We start from the raw sequence: 24,581 nt of genomic DNA, 5'->3' as shown, positions 1-24,581 counted from the left end.
TCACTTATGCGTCCGATACAAGACGAGAATGAATTTTTCAACAATTTGTTAACACGATTTAACATGTAATTAGTCAGATGTTTCATCGACAATTATTCAAACAATCAAAACGTGACCGGGTTTTTTAAGCATTTTTGCCCCAATTGGGCCCGAGCCCAGGCATTCGACATCAGACATCAAACAATCGACAGATAAATAGAATTAGCGGAAGTGTTGCGCTGAAATTAGTTGGCTGTTCGCATTAAAACTCATTTTAACATGGATTTTTAAGTGATTTGTTGCGTTCTTTCGAAATAAAGCTGACCCCAAATATTTGGACACTTTCAAGCTGCTGTGGCTGTTTCGGGTGGTTTTATGCATTTGTTTAGTTGTCTTCTGAGCAGAGCGTTTACACCTGCTGATGGTAAGTTGTTGCAGTCTGCAGATTCATTTATATTACATTTTTGGCAATTTGCTGGCCTGTTTGAAGCTTTTTCGAAAAATGTCCTTCCTTTCAGGTCATTTGGTTCGTGTACATGCTTCAAAGCATTCGAATAGATGAAAAACTGTTGCACAAAAATTAATTAGGAACATTTTTTTCAATATTTTCTAAGGTATTAATGAAGTCCTTTCATTGAAATTTAATCAAATTGCGATGCAAAGAGTGAAACCGAGCTGGTGAGTACCCGACGAAACATGCCATGTTTATGGCTTACATTTACATACATCTGGTTCAAGATAAGGTTCGATGGTATACAGTGACCCAAATCCATAGACAACGCTAATTGGCTTTATCCTGCAAAGCCAGTAAATGGATTACCAGGCTGATGTAAATGCGCTTTTTCAGCCAAAGACTGATAAATAATCACTGTTGAAAACGCTGATTAATATTAATTTATTTTAATTTTTTCGGGGGCAACGGCGGGATGTTTAATCTGCTTTTTTGTTTTTGGGGCCACCGTGTAAACGCCTTGTTATATTATAAATAATTTGAAAAAGCGCACGACTGGCGCGACGCCAAGTTAATCAGCATGAGCTGAGCACAAAATGTTGATGCTGAGAAGTTTTGTTCAAAAATCCTGCAATTTTTCCATAATGAACCTTATCCAAAGGTTACTGCAATGAAGTTCCCCGGTTTAGCAGCGCTTGCAGCACCAAAGTTGCATAATCTAAACAAATACTTGGTGATTGTTTCAAATTTTGTGCGTGTGTGAGTTCGGAGCCGAAGTTTTGCCCAAGTTTGCAGGATTTTCTTCTTTCGCTTCCATCGGTGAGTGCCAAACATTCAGTTGATCCAGCGCGTATAAACGCACGATTTTTTTTGTTTGTGCTATTTTTTGTGCCGAACCATGCCAAAACTGCCCACACCCTGCAAACACTCCAAAGTCTGAAAGGCAACTCATTCAGGCAATGACCATAAAGTCAAGTACTGATCGATAAAATAAGGGCAAGGACATGATAAGGTGGAAAATAATCTATTTTAATTCGTGCCCTTTCTTCGGCCGACCATATTCCGCACCTTGGAAATGTCAAGGAAATGGATGCGAATCGGCCAGGTTTTTCATAGTTTTGTGGCTTAGAGGTTTTCTATGTGAATTTTATTGAATTAGCGAATTTTTGTTGCGGATCAACCAGCCGCAATCGCCAAAAATCCACGCACTTGAAGCCCGATTTACCGGCGGTTTTTCCGACGATCTCACGCAAACACGCATGAAATAATTTATTTAAAAAATATCAGAAATTGCCGTTTTATTCACTAAAGGGAGAGTTAAAGGGGCAATTAGAATGTCACGTGATATGCAATGAAGGGGGCGCCGTTCTGGCTGGGTGAATTAAACATTCTCCCAGCAATAGAAAATTGATAAAATTGTCTGGGTTTTACACTGGAAATTGTACCTTTCTTTGTCTTTGTGGTCAATTTTATGTATTTTCTTGTGCGTTAAGTGCAGGTTTTTTTTTATTGTCTTCAGTTTTTTAAGGAATATTGCGGGTTTTCCACTACGGCCTAAAAACTCACCAGTTCTAATGAATGGCCGCCAAATAATCTATTTTGTTAAACAAGAGAAAGGCTTTAGCAAAAAATGGGTGATCCAGAAGCGGTTCTCCAAACCTTTTAATTATAAAAAAAAATATTTTTCTCGCTTCTATTATTAGGTAGATTGGATTGTTAAGGAATGGTCTTATTTTACAATAAAACGAATTGTTTATGGAAACGTAAATTAATACGAGCACTTATCAACCCGTAGTTAAAAATGACAAAATTCTGTCTTTGCACAACGGAAAAATGTACCTTAACCATATCAAATTTATCTAGATAATTATTGGCCTTTGGCCCTTTCGCCGTTTGGGCACGACATTGATTTCTTGCCAAAAATTGATCAATCGGCAGGTTTAAAAGGTTTTTGCGTCCAAACCAGTGTATTTTTTATTTCTGAATTCTGATGTATAGAGTTTTGCAACGTTTCTTAACGAGGCTGAACTTCCTCGAAAGCAAACACTCTAATCCGACTAAGTGAAACGGATTTTCAGTCAGGAACGCAGCTTACATCGGTTGTCTCACTCACGCACATGGCAGGCTATGAGTTACGCGCGATTGCCGGTGCGTGCTACGTTCGAACTTGGTACCTTTGGGGCTTAAAATAAATCGGTTCACAGCAAGCCAGTTTGAATTTTTTTGTCGATTTTTTAAGCTCTTAAGCCATGATGTAAAAATATATTTTTCACTTGTTTTTTTCCAAAGATTATCCAGCTAATGCCCCTTGAAACTTGCCAAACCGTCACGTGTTTCGCGGTCTGTGTGCGTCGCGACGCCATAGAGCGTGGACGCTGCGGCGCAGCGCCCACCCACCCTCACTGCCCTAAAATCCATCGAAAAAGCCGCACACATTTGTGACCCGATATTTCTATTTCGTTGTCCATTGTTCCGGGGGGGTGAAAGAAAACCTCGCAACGATCGTCGTTTTGTCCATTTTTTCCTCAAACTGAGCGCGAATCGGGGGTGAAATTTCAAAATTCTGGCGATTCCGAACGTGGTGAAAACAGCGGGTTTCTGGCCGGCAGGCAAAATTGGCGCTGAATGTTTCAGCTAAAAGATGGCCGACATTGAGGAATGGATGGAAAGTGAAGATAATGGGGTAGGGCAGTGCGCTATCAGGAAAAGTAAGGCTTAATACTTGCTTACCTATTGAGCGGGGGTTTTTGTCGTTCGATCAAAGCGCGGAACATTCCGGTCAAGAGACTTACCAGAGGCGTAAATATTGTCAATGTGGTGGTTGATAGATAAGCCAGTTTGAAGACCCAATTGGTAAGTCGGGAGAAAATGGACTTTGTTAGAGCAATCGATACACTGGATTCAAAAATGTTTATCCAACCAATTTAGCATTTTTTGCCACAGAAACTTTGAAGAACGAAACTCAAGTTTACAGTTACAGCCAAATGACTCAACTTTGTCTTTGAAAGCTTTTGCCCCCCCGGGTTCCTGAGAAGTTGAAGAACTCCACTTTGAAAAACGCGCCGGGTTTATTTCCTAAAGCTCTTAGTGACAAAAAAATGCTAATTTTTGTTTGCTTCTTTCAACTGGTGGCTGTTCTCCAATCCTGTCAGGCCTCTAAGGCTAGTCTTTAAACCCTCACAGTTTATTGCTCGATTTTCATGTAAATCCGTGATGAAGCGCACATTTTCTTGCGGACCTGAGTAGATTTCCCATAGAAATAGGCCAAAAATTTGGAAATTTTTGGTAAAGGTCAGTAAAACCTTCCATGGCTTTGACTTGGATTTACTGCGTCTAGTGTGGCGCTTAAATATTTAATAGTTCATTGGAAAAAATCCATAAAACCGGATCGTTTATCATGATCGCATATTTTTCATGCTAATGTTTCATCAACAAATTTTTGTTTATGGAACATTTTTCGTTATTTTTCAGATATGATTTCAGTGGATTTGTCAGTCAACAATTTCCCCATCTAGCATCGACCTTAATCAGTACGGATTCTGGATTTGCGACATCAAGCCGACAAAATGGGGGATCAGAGAACGTCTGGAATTTATTGGGCTCAGCTGAAAGCCATGCTGAAAAGGAATCTTTTGTTAAAGAAACGGGATAAAAGGAGAACGATGGCGGTAAGTTCCTCAAAATATGGGCGATATTACCGAAGAGAAGTCAATGGCCAACTTTCCACTAGGGTTTTTCCTAAGCGAAAGTGAAAAATCACCAACATTCTAAGTCCAAATCAATAGTTTTGCATTCGAATAAAAGCGTTTTCCCCAATTCACTCAAAGTAATTAATTTTATCTTTTTTCCGCCATCATTTTACTGATGAGGGGCGGCTTTATGTTTCGGCAATGATTCGTAAATCGCATTTATTTATAGAAATCGCTCTTTGTTTAGACGAATCAGCGCAATCATTAGCGTGATGAAACACTAGTTTAGCTTTTGTACTACTGGGTTTCTGTGGCGATTTGTAGTCGTGGAAAAAATGTCTTCCTGACGTTTTGCAAGTACGAGTGGCAAGCATCTTCAGCGGTGTGTGTGGCATCTGAAGAAGAAAGTCGGTTGTGCATGCAAAACGTCCGGAAAGTTATTTTTGCACGACGGTCTAAAAGCACGAGAACTTACCTTATATATTGTTAATGCAACTGTTTTTAAAATTATTGACTTTTTGCTTGAAAGAAAATATGCTCGAAGTCGAAACCGAACACTAGTTCCACCCAAATTAATTAAACCGACTTTTCCATTCAGGAACGTAGTTTGCATCGGTTGTCGCACTCACTCACACGGGAAACTATAGGCGACGTAAGATGGCTGGCCGTTGCTATGTTCCGACTTGATATATTTGCGGCTAGAAATTATGCAGTTTTTGACGGGAAAGTTTGAGAAATGATTTTTATGACAATTTTGAATTACGTTTTACGGTGTTAGGCAAAAATCCTTATATCGATTTTTGATCCCATAAGAGTGAATTTCACTTAGAAACTTTGCAATAATTGTTAAGTTTTGCGTTTTCAGGCAACCGACGATCCTATAGATTTACTGTCTTCTTATACTGAAAACCGCATTAAAAAACTTCTTCAAAGCTGAAATCAGCAACTGAAAGTTCATCAGTAGATTTTCATAATTAAATGAACTGCAACTGGACTGTTTTAGGCAAAATTCAGTTTTTATTTTTGTACGCGATTTGATGTTCCAGCTAAATTTTCCTCTTGCGACTGTAAAAAAAGGCAACCTGAAAATCCCTAACAAATTTTCTTTTCTAGCACAGATAATGATTGTTTTTCTGCCTTACTCATTTTCCTTTAGTGCAGTCACGCCATTTCCTGAAACACTATAATATAGCGCCCTCGCTTCACGTAAATTTATAGACAGTTTTATAGCATTTAATCGTATCATTATTAGCCGGCCATCCTTGGAAGCTCATGGTCGATGAAATAATTAAAGTTTCATGCTGTGGAAATGCTCGACTTTTTCAAATCCCAACTGGTTAATCCACGTTTCACTATCCCCGGCTTTATAAACCGCGCACGTTCATAATCGGAAAAAATCTGTGTAATTTCCAGTCGCAATATAATCCGGGATCTCCTCGAACACGCAAGAACAATCTGCATATGTATGTATATATACAGGGTGGTTCGCAGGTAATGCGAATGCGAAATAGAGGGTTCAATGTGAAATATTTCGAAAATGGTGAAAGATATCGAGGTGAACCAAGTACACATTTTCTGTTTAGCAAATATGGGAAAAGGAGATACTGACAACAAAAAAGCCTCTCTCTCCAGTCTAGTATTTACATACAAAACCGCCGAAACACACAATTGTTTCCATTCTTTCGGGTTTTAATCAACAACTGCGAACAGTGACTAGAAGGATTTTGTTTTGTTTCAGGAAGTTCTGCTGCCAATCTATACGCTTGGTGTGCTTTTCCTGATCAAAGTCGCCGTGCCAAACCCGAATTTCCCGGAACTTAATCAGCCTGGAGGAGCGGCGGAACTTTTTGGCAAATTTCGCAATGGCAGCCACACAGTGGCTGTTGTGCCCAATTCGACTGAAGTACAGGTAATAGTAAGTTTTCGCTTTTGATTTTCCTAAGTAGCAAACTAGACTTTTCAGGTTTGACGGTGAAATTTCCACTAAGCTCGATCGAGCGGAAAACTGATTTCCACCCCAATTCTTCTAAGCATTGATTCCATTTCATAACAAACATTTAGTTGCCAACAGATTTATCTGCGTTGGATGCGAGTGGCCCAGTTTCATGCTGTCGCATTCGTTCTATTTATCTGCCACTGAAACGTATATCGCAGCAATTTTTCAGCTTCAATTATTTCTAAGTACCGTTCATGGTTGAGACGGATATAAATTGTGGACAGAAGCGAATAGACTCGTTTTCAAATACCAAAACCATTAAATGCGAGACTTGCTAATGTACAAACTGGGCAATTTTGGACGATTTTTTAGTGGCGTTTTTTGGAAAAAGTAACAGTTTGGAGCTGTTGGAGTGTTATGAGCTCGATTTTTGAAGGCAGAACAATGGCGCTTACTGATTCTTCCTTCCTTGCTTATGAGCTACAGGGTAAAACTGCCAAATTGCTTATTGCAACTTTATTCCTTAGCTCCTTTATTATTGGAAATATTTTTTAAATTTTAACGCATTTTTAATAGATAATGATTTGAAGAGCCTCATAAGTCGAAAATTTCCGTGGCCTCACAAAAGTTACCAGAAAACTTCAACGAGCGCTTCAACAAACTCAAACTCTTGAACTAGTTGGGAAAGTTTTGAAATTTTTTAAATTTGCGTTTCACTTAGAAATTGGTAGCCGAGTTTGCACCGAGAGCTTCAACAGCCACAAACTCCCGAATCCGAAGAGGCTTAAAGTTGAAACTCTGTGAGAATATTGAGCAAATCTGCCGTTACTTATTCCCGAAGAATTGCTTGCTTTTACACGCTGGGGAAATTTTTTTGAAATTGGGGTAGTTTGGGTTTGTCGGTAAGTAAAGAGCGATTTTGCCACTCGCGCTTCAACAGCCTGAAAGTCCCGAACCCAACAACGATCAGAATTGATTTTTTTACGCGAAAGTGGATCGACTGTATCCTTATGTATGCAAAAAGAAAGACTTGGTTTCCTTCACGGGCTGGGGAAATTTTTAGAATTTTTTTACTTTATGTTTTACTTTTTGCTTTGAGCGCTTCAATGGTCTAAAACTACCAAACCGAGTGAGACTCAAAATTAAAATGTTACGAAGAGTTAGCGCAAATGTACTCTTACTCCTGTCCGCAGTTCACATTTGGTGCACATTAAAATTGGGTTTCACTGGCGATCAGTATTGCCATGAGCGCTCCATCAGACCTAAACTCCCAAAAACCCACGAATTTTGTTAGAAGTTGCAGCAAATGTCTCATTTTCTGTGTCTTCAGTCTGCATTTGGTCGACTAATTCAGAAAGTTTGGAAAAATGTTGGAATTTGGGTTTTACTTTTTGGAGAGCGTTTGGCTACAGCCTCAAACTCCCGAATGCAGAATGACTGGAAGTTGAAATTTAGTGAAAACATAGAGGAAATGTGGTTGTACTTGTCCCCAAAGAATTGCTTTCGTTCACACTTTGGGTACATTTTGAGCATTTTTTGAAACTGGGTTAGTCTGGTTTTGCTAAGAACTGAAGAGCGGGTTTGTCACGAGCGTTTCAACAGCCTCAAACTCTCGAATTAAAAAAGATTGAAAATTATTTATTTCTTCGAGAAAGAAGATGAAATTCCGCCTTACTTGAACCCAAAGACTTGTCGTTTTCCACTTTGGAGACATTTTGAGAATTTTTTGAAAATGGGTTAGTTTAGGTTTGCCAAGAACTGAAGAACGGTTTTTTCACAAACGTTTCATCAGCCTCAAACTCCCGAATTAAAAAAGATTGAAAACTATATTTTTTCGAGAAAGTAGATGAAATGTAGCCTTACTTGAACCCAAAGAATTGGTGTCGTCTTCCACTTTGGAGACATTTTGAGATCTTTTTGAAAATGGGTTAGTTTGAGGGTGCCAAGAACTGAAGAACGGTTTTTCCACGAGCGTTTTAACAGCCTGAAATTCCCGAATCAAAATAGATTGAAAACGTTTGTTTTGAGAAAGTAGATGAAATGTGGCCTTTCTTGTTCCCACAGGATTGCTGTCGTTCACGCCCTAGGGACATTTTTGAGAATTTTTTAAATGTAGTTTAATTTGGGTTCGACAGGAACTGAAGAGCGGTTTTGCCACGAGCGCTTCAACAGTCTCAAACTGCCGAATACAGAAACACTTGAAATCATTTTTTTTAGAAATTAGAGTAAATGCGTCCCGAAAAATTATATACTTTCTCCCACAAGTTGGAATCATTTTCAAATTTTCTTAAATCGGATTTTAGTTGTTGGCAAGCTGTTTAGCCACGAGCGATCAATAGCCTCAAACTCCTGAATTCAGAGAGACTGAGAGTCTCAACTTTGTGCACGAAAAGCAGAAGAGAGCGCTTACTGAATTCTTGAAGAGTTTTGAATTTGGGTTTACTTTTTGGCAACGCGCGCTTATCACGATCGCTTCAAGCGGCTCAAACTCCCGGATATGAAAATCCTGAGAAATAAAATATGTGAGAAGAAAAAGAAAATATGCCTTAACTTGTACCCAAAGAAGTGTTTTCGTTCACGAGCTGGGGAGATTTAGAAAATTTTTAAAATCGGGTTTAAATTCTTGGGGAACCGTTTTAGGACGAGTGCTTCAAGAGCCTGAAACTCCCGAATGCGTAAAAGCTGTGACTTGAAATTTTGCGCGAAGAAAGAACAAATATGCCCTTATTCATATACAGAGAAGCACTTTCATTCACTGACTGGGGACATTTTGAGAAATTTTTGAAATTAGGTTTCAGCTATTGGCGAGTCGTTTTGTCAGCAGCGCTCAACAGCCTCAAACTCCCAAACCCAAAAAAACTGAGACTTTTGTCACAACAAAGAGCAAATAACCCCTTATTTACACGCGCTAAGAATTACTTTCGGCCGCCGGCTGGGAAAATTTGGAGATTTTTTTGAAATCAGGGACGGTTTGTCCAGCAATACAGGAATGTTTTGACTTGCAGGACTTCCTGAAAACCGTGGACGTTCTATGGGAAAATATCAACGAAAACCAGAACGCAAAGTTCACGCCCATTGCCTGGGTGGTGTATCCAACAATCGAAGATCTGCTCACCGCTTACTGGATGGAGCCGAACGCAATACCACTGGCTGTAATCTTCAAGTCTTCTGATCCGATCAATGGCCCGTTGAGGTAAACGTTCCCCTATATAAAACCAGCTCATTTGCCTCAAGGCGTCTGAGTTCTTGGTGTTGCTGAGCCACTGAGCCCCCCACGTTGACATCAGAATTCTTCCAGTTATGAGATCAGAACGAACCCAAACCTGTTTGAAACCCCATCGACTGTGCAACTGTATGGTTCGCCAGCGAGTTGTCGGGATTACAAATCGATCTGGCAAAATGTTCCAGGAGTTCCCACTCCCGTGCTGCCCCAAGGCTTGGAAGTTGAGGACAATTGCCCAGTGAACCAGTATTATTACTCTGGATTCCTCGCTCTGCAGGCTCTAATGGATTTTACAAAAATTAGAGTGAGTTTGCAACGGGGCTCAAAATTTTTTTCACGGTGTTGTTGCCTCTTGTAGCTGGATGCAGGAATTGAAAACTTAGCCATTCCGAAAATATTCCTCGAGCTCTTTCCAAAGGCCTCGTATACTGGTGACTGGATGGTGATAGTGCGGGTGCTCATACCGCTTTATACCGTTATAGCTCTTTCTCAGTTTATCACCTATTTGCTTATCCTGATCGTGGGGGAGAAGGAGCAGAAGATCAAAGAAGGAATGCGGATTATGGGTCTATACGACTCGGTGTTTTGGTAAAACCTGCCCGCTTTCTCAACTGAATAGTTTGCTCGATCCTTTCCCTTCTTGCAGGTTGTCTTGGTTTATAATCTACGCTATATTCGTGCTGTTGCTGACAATAATCTGTTGCACTCTACTATTTGCTTTAAATATATTTACCAACACGTGTTTCATTATGGTGTTTATGCTGATATTCATGTACTGTCTGAGCATTATAATGTTTGGGTTCATGCTGACGCCGTTCTTCGATAAATCCAGAGTAAGTTCCATTCACCAGGCAGGAAACCGGTTAATTTAAAGCGCTGCTTTGCAGACCGCAGGAATTCTTGGGAACTTCGCCGTTACAATCTTGAGCTTGCTCTACTTCATCCAGGTGTTTGTCCGCGACTCCAGTTCAGTGGCTCTATGGATAGTTTCCTTGATCAGTCCTGCAGGATTTGCCCTAGCTATGGACAAGGTAAGTTTTTAGCTGTAGTAAGGCTAATTTTTTTTGAAAATTTCTTGGGGTTTTAGGCACTTTTGATGGATTTGGCTGGAGAAGGTGTCAACATTTCCAACGTCTGGAACGGTCCTGATATGCCCTTTGGCGGCAGCTTAATAATGATGGCTGTTGATGTGGTTTTGTACGGATGGATTGCTTATTACCTGGACAGCGTCATTCCGAGTGCGTGTAGTTTGTGTTCTGGGTAGTTGGAGGGTTAATGTATTTTTTGCAGGCGAACATGGGGTGAAAAGGTCGCCCTTTTTCTGCTTCAACCCGCTGTTCTGGTGGAAGTCGCAACCGGTTGATAAGGTAAGGCTGTGATTGATTGTTAATTGGGTGAAAGTAGAGGGAATCTTACAGATTCCACTCCCAAATGGAGAATCCGTTGGCTCTTTGGCCGGCGAGGAAGGAGTTGCGGATTTCGAGCCAGTCCCTCGCGAAATGAAGGGCAAGGAAGCGATCAGAATAGTGGATTTGCATAAAAGATTCAAAGTGAGTTGCCGATTTTGGCTGGAAATTTCTAGTCTCAGTTAACTGGGTTTAGAGCTTTCGGAAGCCCGAAGTCAAAGCAATCAACGGGATAAACCTGACCATTTACGAGGGACACGTAACGGCCATTTTAGGACATAACGGGGCTGGAAAAACGACGTTGTTCAATATTTTGACTGGCTTGACTGCGCCCACTTCAGGCACGGCCTATATTTTTGGATACGATGTGAGGTAATGATTTTCTAAAAGTTTCAGATGTGTTGAACAGCTATTTTCGTCTGAAGCCAAAAAACCGTTTGACGAATTGAAGAATTAAATTTCCTTGCATTACAGCCGTTCGTTTCTTCATGAGTAATTTTTAAAGTTTGGACATTTTTTGCGCGGATTGTCGATTTTTTCTAATTTCTCAAGCACCATTCGAGACATTGAAATGCGGATCTGATCAGTGGATAACGAAAGCTTCCATTTATTCGAGAGAAAATAATTTGGTTTTATTCCAGGTTGCTTTAACATTAATTTTTGAAGTTGAGAAAGTTTGGAGAAAGACGCGAGAAGCGCGGTTTAGTGTTTTTGCATCATTATTTTCTGCAGCTCATTTTTCAAGAACCATTCAAGGCACTTAAATGTGAATGAAATGAGCGGATAAAAATGTGTTTTTTATTAGTAGGGAGAATTTGATACGATTCCAGTTTCTCCGTGCTTTAAATTTAATTTTTAAAGTTTGGAAAGTGATTGCGCGTATTTAGGTTTTTCGCATCATTCGCTGCTCAAGCTCATTTCTTAAGAACCGTTAGAAGCCTTGAAAGGTGCATGTAATCAGTCGATGCAGAAAATGTCACTTTACTCGAGGGCGAAAAAACTGGGATTTTCCAAAATTTCTTTGCTTGAAAATTTATTTTTGATCTTTGGAAAGTTATTGCGCGGTTCTGTGATTCTTGCATCATTTTCGTCTGAAGCTCATTTCTCAAGATCTGTTAAAGGGATTGAAATGTGTATATCACCAATCGATAGAGAAAGCCTCAGTTTACTTGAGGAGAAAATTTGGTTTGGATCTAAAGTCTGCTTGCTTAAAAATTAGTTTTTGAAATTTGGAAAGCTATTGCGCGGTTCTGAGATTTTTGCATCATTTTCGTCTGAAGCTCATTTCTCAAGATCTGTTAAAGGGATTGCAATGTGTATATCACCAATCGATAGAGAAAGCCTCAGTTTACTTGAGGATAAAATTTGGTTTAAATCTAAAGTATCTTTGCTGTAAAATTATTTTTTTAAATTTGCATAGTTATTGCGCGGTTTTGCGTTTTTTGTATCATTTTCTTCTGAGGCTCATTTCTCAGAAACTCTTTGGAACATTAAAATGTAGATATTAATAGTCAATAAGGAGAGCATCATTTCACTCGAAAAGCAAATTTCGTTTCATTACAGCCACTCTTTTCTTCAAAATTATTTTTTTAATTTAAGTCTTTTGTGCGCGGGTTTGTTTTTTAGGCAACTTTTTCTTGTGAAGCTCATTTTGCAAAAATCATTTCAAGCATTAAATCACAGCAGCGGATAAAAGAAGATTCTGTTTAGTTGAAGTGTAAATTGGGGGTTTTATTCCAGCTACTGGTTTCCACGTCATCCGTTTTTGCCCCATTCTCTTCTGAAGCTCATTTATCAAGAACCATTTGTGGCATGCAAGTGTGGCCATTAGCAAACGATAACAGAATCCTTATGTTATTCGAGGTGTAAATTGGGTTTCATTTGATTGGCTCATTAAAAAAAATTGAGTTTGAAAACTTTTGGCGGTTTGCACTCTTCCCTTCTAAAGCTGCTATCTCAAGACCCTGTTTGAGGCATTGGAACGTGGACATCAGCAATCGATCAGGGCAGCATTCATAATTAATTTTTGAAAAGAAATAAGTTCCTTCATAATTAATTTTTGAAATTTGAACAGTTGTGCGCGCATTGTTTACCCATTTTTCCCCTGTATAGGAACCAAAATGAAATGGATCAAGTGAGAAGAATGACCGGCGTGTGTCCTCAACACGACATCCTCTTTGACAACTTATCGCCTAGAGAACACTTGGAATTTTTCGCTACTGTTAAAGTGAGTCTCAAAATCACGCCGCTGAGCAAAACAGCTCAAAAACACTTTCCAGGGCATTCCTGCTTCGAAAATTGAGGAAGAAGTGTCCAGGACGTTGAAGGACGTGGATTTGAGCGACAAAGCGAACACTCCAGCCACTCATTTGAGTGGCGGCCAGAAGAGGAAACTTTCAGTGGGGATTGCGGTGATTGGCGACCCGAAAGCAAGTGAAACGTTCCTCGTTAGCCCCAGTGCAAATTGCGCAAACTGGTTTTATTCCAGATTATAATTCTGGATGAACCCACAGCTGGAGTGGATCCGTATTCCAGAAGGCACATGTGGAATGTGCTCCAAAACAGGCGACATGGTCGAGTTATATTGCTGACGACGCATTTTATGGATGAAGCTGATATCTTAGGTACCAAAAACGATTTCCAACCGCAATCAGACTTAGTGACGAATCCTTTTTCAGCTGATCGGAAGGCCGTGGTGTCCAAAGGAAATATTCGCTGTTGCGGCAGCTCGTTGTTCCTAAAGAACAAGTTCGGGATCGGTTATCATCTGACGTTAGTTTTGGAAGGTAGGAAAACGCAGAAAATCGCCCCAATTACTCCACATAAAAACTTGTAGCGGCAGCCAAAGAACAAGCCATCTCCCGCTTAGTTACCACGCACGTTTCCAAGGCTGAAAAGGCCAGAAGACATGGACGAGAGCTCAGTTTCATTCTCCCTCATAATGCGGTGGATCATTTCGCCTCCCTGTTCAGTGCCATCGAGACCGAGATAACCAATAAAAGCAAGCTGGGTAACGAGCTGAGGCCAAAAAACTAACCTGGGTGTTAACTTCGGTTCTTCTGTGCAGGCATTTCAAGTTACGGGGTCTCGATGACCACTCTGGAAGAGGTGTTTTTGCACCTGGAAAAGGGCGAAGACGAGGTAGAAGAAACTGTTGACAATCTGTCGAAGAAAATTGTGCGCAATCGCGCGCTGAGCAGAAGCCTGAGCCTGCAGAGCAAAAGCACTAGCTATCAAAGCCTGCAGAATGAAGGAATCAACTTCATCGAAAACGGCCACGACGCCAAAGGTAGGCAAACCGCCGTTAATCCCGCAGATATGACCGATGATGGAATCTGCCTCGTAGCAGGAGGAGACGTAACGGAAATAGGCGGCTTGGAGGCGATATCGGAAACAAAATCCCCCATATCGGGAATAGGGCTGGAGAAAATCGAATGCCGTCCCAATGCCTGTCAGATTGTCCTGGCCCTGATCAAGCTGAGATGTTTGCGGATGTTTCGCGACATCCAGAAGCTCTACTTCATGATACTGCTGCCACTTCTATGCGCGGCTCTTAGCCTGTACTTTGATAATTATTTCCAAAACTCGAACAACACGAGCAAACCGTTGGAGCTGAATGGGAGCACGTATGGATTGATGAGCACTGTGGCCATTCACAACAGCTCCGGCAGCGATATCACGACATTCATTGGTAAGTAACGACTTACCGAGCGCTGGTAAGTGATGACGATGATGATGAGTGTAAAATTGTAAAATTGCAGACCAACTGGTTGACTTGGGGGTGCGACAAACTGATTCGTACAATGGGAACTTTTCCGCGCTCTTGGACTTTGCGCCCCATCTAGCCGCTTTCGATGTGCATAAGTTTGAGGATGGCGAGTACAGTTTTACGGTGTTGTACAACGACACTTTCCAGCACAGTTTGCCAGTCACTTTGAACTTGTTAAGCAATGCAATTTATAGGTAAGTATGAGCAAGAGTTGGGTGGTTTTAGCTTAGCTTCAAGTACCTACTTAATCAAACGTTTCCAATTTTGGGAATTTTGCCTCAAATTTTGAGATAGTGAAAACTGGGCATCAGCAAGCGATAGAGGAAGCGTCTGTTTTCTTGAGGGGTAAATTTGGTTTGAATCCAGCAGCGGGTTTCTTCAGAATACATTTTTGATGTTTGACACCATTTTCTTGTGACTTATTTCTCCAGAAGTTTTTCAAGGATCGCAACGCGGGCACCATCAATGGATGAACGAACCTTCTGCTCACCTTTAGAGCACTAAACCTGCTCATCGGGTCGAAATTAATTTTTGAAGATTGAAAAAATTTGCGCTGTTCTTTACATTTAGCACCATTTTCTTCTGCAGCCCCTTTTTGATAAATCATTTGCGGCCTCGAAACGTGGATTACCGAAATCGAGCAGAAAGTTTCAGCTCAGTTGTAAATTTGGTTTCATTTTAGGTGCTACTTTCTTCATAATTAATTTTTGATGTTTGATAAGTTTTAGGCGATATTTTGGTGTTCGCACCGTTCTTTCCTGAGGCGCATTTGTTACGAACCATCTGAGCAATTTCATTTTCGATCTCTGAAATGAGCAACGAAACAAAAGTTTCGGTTACCTGTACCTGTTTGTTCCTTGATAACTAATTTTCGAAGTTTTAAAAGTTTCTGCGCGGTTTTTACTTTTTGGCACCGTGCTCTCCCGAAGCTAATTGCTTAAGAACCCTCTGAGTCACTGACACACGGGAAGCACCACCAGACAGAGAAAGTTTCAGTTTCTTTGTGCTATAAACTTGGTTTTATTTCACTAGCCGGGTTGGTCATAATTCACTTTTATAATTTTAACAGTTTCTGCGCGGTTTTTTCTTTTCTGCACCGTTCTCTCCTGAAGCTAATTGCTCAAGAACCCTCTGAGTCACTGACACACGGGAAGCAGCACCAGACAGAGAAAATTTCAGTTTCTTTGTGAGCTAAATTTGGTTTTATTTCACCAGCCGAGTTCCTCATAATTCACTTTTGAAATTTGAAAAATGTCTGCGCGGTTTTTTCTTTTCTGCACCGTTCTCTCCTGCAGCTAATTGCTCAAGAACCCTCTGAGTCACTGACACACCGGAAGCAGCACCAGATAGAGAAAGTTGCAGTTTCTTTGTGAGCTAAATTTTGTTTTATTTCACCGGCCGGTTTCGTCGTAATTCACTTTTGAAATTTGAAAAGTTTCTGCGCGGTTTTTTATTTTCTGCACCGTGCTTTTCTGAAGCTAATTGCTCAAGGACCCTCTGAGTCACTGACATGCGGGAAGCAGCACCAGACAGAGAAAGTTTCAGTTTCTTTGTGCTATAAACTTGGTTTTATTTCACTAGCTGGTTTCGTCATAATTCACTTTTGAAATTTGAAAAGTTTCTGCGCAGTTTTTTCTTTTCTGCACCGTGCTTTTTTAAAGTTAATTACTCAAGAACCCTCTGAGTGACTGACACACGGGAAGCACCACCAGACAGAGAAAGTTTCAGTTTCTTTGTGCTATAAACTTGGTTTTATTTCACTAGCCGGGTTGGTCATAATTCACTTTTATAATTTTAACAGTTTCTGCGCGGTTTTTTCTTTTCTGCACCGTTCTCTCCTGAAGCTAATTGCTCAAGAACCCTCTGAGTCACTGACACACGGGAAGCAGCACCAGACAGAGAAAATTTCAGTTTCTTTGTGAGCTAAATTTGGTTTTATTTCACCAGCCGAGTTCCTCATAATTCACTTTTGAAATTTGAAATATGTCTGCGCGGTTTTTTCTTTTCTGCACCGTTCTCTCCTGCAGCTAATTGCTCAAGAACCCTCTGAGTCACTGACATGCGGGAAGCAGCACCAGACAGAGAAAGTTTAAGTTTCTTTGTGCGCTAAATTTGGTTTTATTTCACCAGTCGAGTTCCTCATAATTCACTTTTGAAATTTGAAAAATGTCTGCGCGGTTTTTTCTTTTCTGCAACGTTCGCCCCTGCAGCTAATTGCTCAAGAACCCTCTGAGTCACTGACATGCGGGAAGCAGCACTAGACAAATTCAACGACCAGGTCAACATTTGGAATTTAAAACTTTCTTTTATTTTGAACGTATAAGAAATGTAATAAAGGCGTTTTTTAAGGCTGCTCACACCTGAAAAAGTGCGGAATGGTAATTTCGAGCCAATCCGAGTGATGGCACAGCCGTTTCAACAAACCATGCAGCCCGAAGGGATCAACATTGCATCAACCACGCAAACCATCCTGATCGGAATGGTTCTGGTCATGGTACCTGTTAGCTTGGCAATCGACTTGGTCCATGACCGAGAGGTAACTTGAACTCCTCCTCAATTTATCTAGTTTCCTTCAAATCGTCACCTCGATTCATCAGTTGAAAACGAAAAATCAGCTGCGAGTCAACGGCCTCTCAACCACCATGTACTTCCTCACCTACTTCATAGTGTTGGTGGCCATTATGAGCTTAACATGTGCAGCGTTGATAGTGATGATGGTGGCCTTCGAGATCCCGGCGCTAAGAGAATGGCCGGCCATCGTCGTCTTTAGTTTGCTGATTTTCTTCTACTGTCCATCGTCGATACTCAGCTGCAGCTGCATCAGCTACATCTTCGATAAGACCGACTCAGCGCAGTCAATCTTGCCCAACATTGCCACCTTCCTCGGCTGGATTCCGTTCCTAATGGTGGTTTTGCTGGATGTAATGAATGTTGGTGAGTACTCGAGGGTTCAGGATATTTGCGCGAAGATGTTAACTTTTTAATTTCAGGCAAAACCTTCGCTTTGGTGCTTCACTGCGTCTTCTCCCTTACCAATACCATGTACATACCGTATTCGATAGTCTACTACATTCAACGAGTCTATTTACTATGTAACGTGAATTTGGCCTGTGATCGATTAACTTTAGCCAGTTACTGTACGCCGGAAATTGGCGTTTTGCTCGCTGGAATGATCATCAATATTCCGCTCTGGTTCGTGCTTCTACGGATTGTCGATATTAAGAAGAGCGGAGGACGAGCAAGAGATGCCTTCAATTTCCTGCGCAAGGTGAGTATGTCGAGGAAAAGAGTTGGGAGAAATGTGAAAAATTCAAAAGTGTTTGAAATATTTCGCACACCTAAAGAGACAGAAAAGATGCAGAAAATGTATCCCGATTGATTTGAAAAAAATCGTATTTGTGAATTTATTGGGAAAATTTGTCAAAAAAGTTGCACTTCTGCAAACTCTGTTTGATAAATTCCGCATTACCAAACGAGAAGAGCTAAAGACTTGACTTTTTTCCATCAATATACAGAAAATGTGTCCCTATTTATTTAAAGAAGTTTGGTTTTGTGAGTTCACTGAGAAATTTTTGAAAAGTTGTCTCTTGCAATCTTTATTTTTGGAAAGCCCGCAATTTTGCAAGCTTTGGTTGAAAAAATCCGCACTCATAACAAGGAGCTAGAGGCATGACTTTTTCATACCAGGATACGGAAAACGTGTCTGTGTTTAATTTTAAAAAATCGGTTTTGTGAGTTTACTCAGGAATTTTCGAAAATTTGTCGAAAAAAACGATGTTTCTGCAAGCTTTATTCGAAAAGTTCAGTGAGAAATAGAGTTTAAAGAGATGGAGAGTTGAGCTGTTCACATCAAGATACACAAAGTGTGTTTCTGCCCCTTTGAAAAAATTGACATTTCTGAGTTGCCTGGAGAATTTTTGAAAATGTATCAAACTTAAGTCTTAGTTTTTGAAAGACGAAGAATTTCTTCAAGCTCTGTCTTAAAAATTTCGCACTGCTAAAGCAGAAGACCTGAAGACTTGCATTTTTCACATCAGGATACAGAAAATGTAGCTCTACTGCTGGGAAAAAAATTGAATTTCTGGGTTAATTAGGGAATTTTTGAAAATTCGTCAAATTGAGGTTTTTGTTTTGGAAAAGCGGCATTACTGCAAGCTCGGTTTCAAAAATTCCGCACACAACAATAGTAAACGCTAGAGACCTGAATTTTTCATGCCAAGATACACAAAGTATGTCAGTGTTAATGTGAAAAAATTCGGGTTTTTCAGTTTGCTGACGATTTTTTGAAAATTTGTCATATTCAGTTTTTATTTTTGGAAAAGCGGCCATTCGGCAAGCTCTTTTTGAAAAATTTCGCACGCGCAACAACAAAAAGAGAGACACTTGAATCTGCCATAAAAGATAAAGAAATGAGTCGTTCTTTATGTATGTAAAAACAGCGCTTTTCAGTTTATTGGGCAGTTTTTGAAAAAGTCCCGTTTTTGAAAATTTACGCACTCCAAAAAAGTACTGTCTGTAAGTCTTTCAACTTACATTTTTTCTACGAAAATGAAGAAAATGTCGCTGTTTCTTTGAAAACTCGCTCAGTTTGCTGCGTAAACGAATTTTCTGCAAGTCTATTTTAAAAATTCAGAAGGATACAAGAATTTTGTATGTGACGGTAAATAAAATACATTTGAACTATTTTTTTACAATTTAATTGCGAAAACTAACATTTCCCGGTTATTTGGGAAATTTGTGAAAATTTGTCCAATTCGGGGCTTAGCTTTGAGTGAGCGGATCCGCTGCAAGCTCCAGTTGAAAAATTCCACACTCCTAAAAACGAATAGGCAGAGACTTCAATTTTTTACTAGAAGGTACCAAAAACAGTGTACTTTTTACGCGAAACAATTCAGACTTAGTCAGTGTACTGGGGAATTTTTGAAAATTTGTGAAACTCCGTGCTTAGCTTTAGACAAACGACATTTCTGCTCGCTCTGTTTGAAAGATTCCATCCTCCACTCCCATTCACCGACAGGATTCTTAGTAAATTCAGCTGAATATTTTACGCATTTTCTGGCTTTTTGTGCAAAACCCTACATGAAATTCCTCATCCTTCAGACCACAAGCGAGAACAACCTACCTGAATCAGTGGACGTGTTTGTGGGAGAGAATGAGGACGAAGATGTTCGAGCCGAACGGCAGAAAGTGAAAAACTTCATCGGCTCCAACAACGTAAACCATCCGGTCGTGATGGTGCAGGTAAAAGGATTAGAACGCTCAGAAACCCACAGGTCTGAGCTTGGGCTTTTGCAGGATTTGCACAAAGAGTACAAAAACAAACTGGCCAAAGGCAACCAGTACTGTTCCTGCTGCTTTAAGGCGGATGAACCCGAGGAAAAAATGAAGGTTGCTGTTAAATCTCTGTCACTCGCAGTGGATGCAGGCGAAGTCTTCGGCCTGCTGGGCCATAACGGGGCTGGAAAGACCACAACGATGAAAATCATCACTGCGGAAGAAGCTCCAACGAGCGGAAGAGTAGGGACAAACGGCTGGTGATTGGCTGGATTTATTTTGGTGTGTCCATTGCAGGTTTTCATTGGCGGGCAAAGTATCTCCTCGAACTCAAACTCAGTTTTCCAGCTGTTGGGCTACTGCCCTCAACACGACGCCCTCTGGAAGAACATTACAGTGCGCGAACATATTGAGATCTACGCGGCCATTCGTGGAGTTTCCCATGGAGATATTGGAAAAATTGTCAATAGATATATAAGGCGAGTGTTGAAAGACGATTTAACTAGTCCATACGGGACTCAATTTTTCCATCGGGCATTTTAGCGGGCTGCAAATTCAAGAACACGCAGACAAACAAGTGAAGATGTGCTCGGGCGGCACCAAGCGAAAACTCAGCTTCGCCATGGCCATGGTGGGAAACCCGAAAATTGTGCTACTAGATGAGCCCAGCACTGGAATGGACCCGAGGAGTAAACGGTTCCTGTGGGACACTATTTTAGCCAGTTTCCAGGTAAGGCATATCCAGCTCCCGGACGTTTTTGTTAACTGCAAAATTCCTCAGGGATCCAAAGGAGCGATCCTGACCACGCATTCCATGGAAGAGGCCGATGCACTCTGCTCCAGAGTGGGAATAACCGTCAAAGGAGAGTTAAGGTAAGTGCGGATTTTGCCAAGCAAGCTGAGGAGTTTTGGAGGATGGTTTCAGGTGTTTGGGCTCCACGCAACACTTGAAGAATCTGTACGGAGCTGGATACACTTTGGAGTTGAAGGTGCGGGTTAAGGAGGCCACTCCTTTGGCGAATTCGGGCGACAGACATCGGGAAGTCATCGACTTTGTAGCAGGTAGTTTTTCAAGCGCCCAATCTAGGGTTTTACACCTGAGTGGTGGTTTGCTTTCAGAACTCTTTCCCAACTCATCGCTAGAAGAAGTGTTCGTCGATAGGCTAGTGTTTAGTGTGCCTCAACACAGTGTGCCATCCTTGGCAAAGTGTTTCATGCAGTTGGAGAAAGGTAAGTCGAGTTCAGCCGTTTCAGGCGGCAAATTGTTCAACTGATGGTTTTTCCAGCTCGAATAATGCAAGGTTGCATTGAGGAGTACAGTTTCAGCCAGACCACGCTGGAGCAGGTTTTCCTTAAATTTGCCCAATACGACGAGATTAATGGAGAGTGAGCCACAATGACCTAAACATTTGCGATCATTCATTTTTCTATTTCCATGTCAGTTTTCACTGAGGATTTGTAGACCATTTTCTCCTGAAACCCGAGTTGGTGTCCAGGTTTGTGTTCGGGAGTCTGGCTTTTTACACTGTTTTTTGGCTTTTTCCGTTTTACTAGCAAACTCTTTCCGTCGCAATTTATTGCGGGGGAAAATGGTCCACAGTGATGGAAATTTGCAACACAATTTTCGTACTTTCACTTTGTTCTCAACGCTGGGGCGTATTTGCGCTTCTGCTGCTTGCTTCTAATCAATGGCGGTCTCAGAGGAATGTTTACTGGGGCGATTTTTTTCTGTTTGAGTTTTACCCAGATGTGTGCAAAAATGAAAAATACTCGGGACGTCTGGAAGATGAATGCGGAAGAAAATTACTCAAAATGTGATTGGTTTTACAAAGAAAAAAAACCTTTTATAGATTATCACCTTGTGACCGCCCCTGTTCGGCACCACCGCAAGTCAAGGCCCGACTGCTCTGACGTCACGAGAACCAGTTCGCTGTAAGAGATTCTACCGGTTCGGCCTACTTCTGACGTCAGAGCAGTTGGGTCTTGACTTGCGGTGGTGCCGCCTTGTCTCATTAGTTTTGAAACCGTTTTCATTGGGTATTTTAGCTCAAAAATTATGGTCTTTTGAAGGAGAGATTTTTCTCACATAAGAAGCTCGAGCCCTTTTATAAATCCGTAGTAAAAATTGGCAAAACTCTGTTTTTGTAAGACAGGAAAACTTTGGGGCAAAATACCCAACAAAACAGGATTGAAAAACACGAATCGGCCTTAACAATATAACTTTTTTTATCTGGAGAATTCATTGACAATATTGTCGCCCTTAAGCAGTCAGAAACTCTCGAAAAACTTGGAACAATATTGTCAATTCTGTTGATTCAATGAAAATGTAGCAAATGTCGTCGTAATACGAGACGAACAATTTTTTTCCGAAACCCTAAAGCAGCGTATATAGCTTGAATTGTAGATAAACTAGCTTAAGGTGAAACAATGTTAAAAGTGATATAGGCTAATATGTAAACCTTTAAAGTGGTTTCGAGGTTGATAGTGAGTGGGAAATGAGAAGTTGATCGTTGTTAAGTGCGAATACAGGGCCAAACAAAAAGTGTTTTATGTTGAATAATTTATAATTAGTAAAAAAATCAAAATTTTTATAATAATTCGAGTTATAACGATTGATAATTAGCATTTAAAAGCACACGCAAGGCGAAAACAAAGTTATACACACACATAGTACATAAATACAAATCAATAGATCGGTGCTTTTGTGACAAAGTGCTTTTAATATAATGAAATACAGGACGCAGCATTCCGTTTTTCTGTTGCTGATATTACTAGTTTTAGCTCTGATTAATTGTGATAATTGATTTGTGATTAATTTTCCGTTCACCTAGTTTTTACTGAGTTTTTCGTGGCGAGCTCTTCGAGCTTGTATCAGCACGTAGAATTTAAACTAGCTGCTAAGCGCCTTTGTATTTTTTGTTCATTTTTAACTGAAGAAAACATAATAAGAAATAACCAAATGCTACAGAAGTGGCTCTAACTGGAAACTTACCATCTACAGACGGTTTGTTCGGGATTATATCAATCAATTATGTACATGTATTATGTAGGAAACTGAAACTGAATTGAATACTAATAAAGTTGCTAATTTGTATTTGGTTTAATTTTTTCCAGTTTTTGTCTTGTGGACACAGCGAGAGGAAACGCATAAAACCCATGAAAATTATACTTTTGTAACTCTTTTTGCATTCATCTTTAGCCCGCATTATTCAGGTTGGCCATATGGCATGCCTCTGAAGGTGAAAGCCACTCGTGCTTGCGAAACGTTGAGAAGAAATTATTTTCCACGACGCCCTAAAAGCCCCAGAGACAAATTTCCTAAATTCTTCATCTCAAAATCCATTGCGTAAATCTGGTGAGTTTTTCGCCAGCAAGCGTGATTGGCTTCTTCAGAAGTTTTTCTTAACGAATCTAAACACTGGAAAGTAAACATGTTAATTCGACTCGAATAAGTGAAACTGATTTTCACACTCAGGAGCGTAGCTTGCAGCGGTTGTCTCACTCATACACATAGGAGTATATGAGTGRCGCYYRAWMGCCTGTRMRTCGCTACGTTMGARCWWGAKASCTTTCTCGMTTAAAATAAATCGCTTTWGAGCARKWKWKCGAAAATTCCATAGAGCAAATTTTYAGGAAATTTACTTTTTTACAGCCAGTATTTATACGCATAATTGTGGWCTAATTTTCTAATAGTGCAAATGAACTTGAAAAATTGACAAAAATTGGGRTTTTTATGCGAYTTGAATGAAACTCACASRTCTTTTGGACAAATAGATGTTCTATTAAATGCGAAATATTCATCTTGCTACCCGCATYAAAYTAGAAGTTAGGAWTTTTTTAAAAGAGCGGGCAGTTGGACGAAAGTGGAAATTGTTGGTCCTGCATCGGCAGATTTGGTAAAACACAGAATTTTACATTACTTAAGTCAAAATTTCCAATTTTTCAGTTCTGAAAGCTAATCTGGTCTGCGATTTGCAAATTTCAAATAGCTTTTTGCGCCAGATTGGACGGCAAGAATTTTTAAGCAAGAGCATGTAGTTAGACAAATGTGTTCACTTTTGACAAATTTGGCAAAAATTAAGATATTGCATCATTCCAATGAAACTTGTAGGGTTTTTAGCTTAATGTGATGTCTGTTGGACCTATAAATTTCACGCGCCTGCTTGCTCTACAGGAAAAGTTGCAAATTTTTAAGCAAGAGCGTGTCGCTGAACCAATGTGTTCATTTTGGGTCGTGCATTGGCAGAGTTGGAAAAATCAGGATTTTCCATTATTTAAGTGGAAACCTCATGTTTTTCATCCCTCTCAGATCTCCGCTCAGATTTGTAAATTTCAAGTTGCTACTTACTCCTGATTGGACGATACGAATTTTAAGCAAGAGCGTGTCGATGGACTGGTGTCTACTTTTGAGCCCGCTCTGACAGAGTTGGCAAAAATCAGGAATTTTCATGATTCACATCGAAATTCTAGAGTTTTTAGCGCAATGTGTTTTCTGTGAAATGTGCAAATTTTAAGTGGCTCCTACCTCTAGAAGGGGAGTTTCACATTTTTGAGCAAAATCGTGTGGTAAAATCGCGTGTTTCCGTTTAAGTAAAACTGACGAAAACATCACTATGACTTACAACAATACTTAATATCTGCTTTTATTAATAATTTTACAGTATAATATATATATTACAGAATTTTCGAACTATATAATTATTAGCTTACCGTTTTCTACAATTCATTACTCGTACAGTCACTAGTGTGGTCATTTGTCTATAGAATAAACTCTACTTAGAGTAAGTCCTAAATTGGAATTAGTTTCTTCTGTCATTTATTTTTAGGCTGCAAATTGGATAACCAAAGTGATGA

At 40.2% G+C, this 24,581-nt stretch overlaps 1 protein-coding gene across 8 annotated transcripts; it reads left to right on the top strand.

The window, feature by feature from the left end:
- Window positions 1-205: 205 nt before the first annotated feature.
- Window positions 206-22,821, top strand: LOC109543240 (cholesterol transporter ABCA5). Of its 8 annotated transcripts, none has more exons than XM_048665601.1 (31): window positions 2,856-3,283; window positions 3,902-4,098; window positions 5,858-6,028; window positions 9,061-9,248; window positions 9,354-9,582; window positions 9,637-9,866; window positions 9,925-10,111; window positions 10,166-10,309; window positions 10,366-10,516; window positions 10,569-10,645; window positions 10,697-10,828; window positions 10,881-11,056; window positions 12,797-12,911; window positions 12,964-13,113; window positions 13,173-13,308; window positions 13,363-13,470; window positions 13,521-13,694; window positions 13,752-13,973; window positions 14,031-14,375; window positions 14,446-14,647; window positions 16,803-16,989; window positions 17,051-17,387; window positions 17,444-17,721; window positions 19,554-19,694; window positions 19,749-19,970; window positions 20,025-20,206; window positions 20,271-20,457; window positions 20,509-20,600; window positions 20,653-20,789; window positions 20,847-20,957; window positions 21,014-22,821. In XM_048665601.1, the coding sequence occupies exons 2-31, from the start codon at window positions 3,997-3,999 to the stop codon at window positions 21,115-21,117; spliced, it is 5,217 nt and encodes a 1,738-aa protein (XP_048521558.1). In that variant the 5' UTR covers window positions 2,856-3,283; window positions 3,902-3,996; the 3' UTR covers window positions 21,118-22,821. The 8 variants fall into 8 exon arrangements, with proteins under 8 accessions (XP_048521553.1, XP_019768419.2, XP_048521558.1 ...); XM_048665600.1 differs by having other exon boundaries at window positions 5,858-6,034; window positions 14,034-14,375; XM_048665599.1 differs by having other exon boundaries at window positions 5,858-6,034.
- The last annotated feature ends 1,760 nt before the right edge of the window (window positions 22,822-24,581 follow it).

The sequence above is a fragment of the Dendroctonus ponderosae genome, unplaced genomic scaffold, assembly GCF_020466585.1.
Source record: "Dendroctonus ponderosae isolate FM_Combo_2020 unplaced genomic scaffold, Dpon_F_20191213v2 Dpon_F_20191213_4, whole genome shotgun sequence".
In the NCBI taxonomy this organism is placed as follows: domain Eukaryota; kingdom Metazoa; phylum Arthropoda; class Insecta; order Coleoptera; family Curculionidae; genus Dendroctonus; species Dendroctonus ponderosae.
This window is presented reverse-complemented; position numbering and strand designations above follow the sequence as displayed.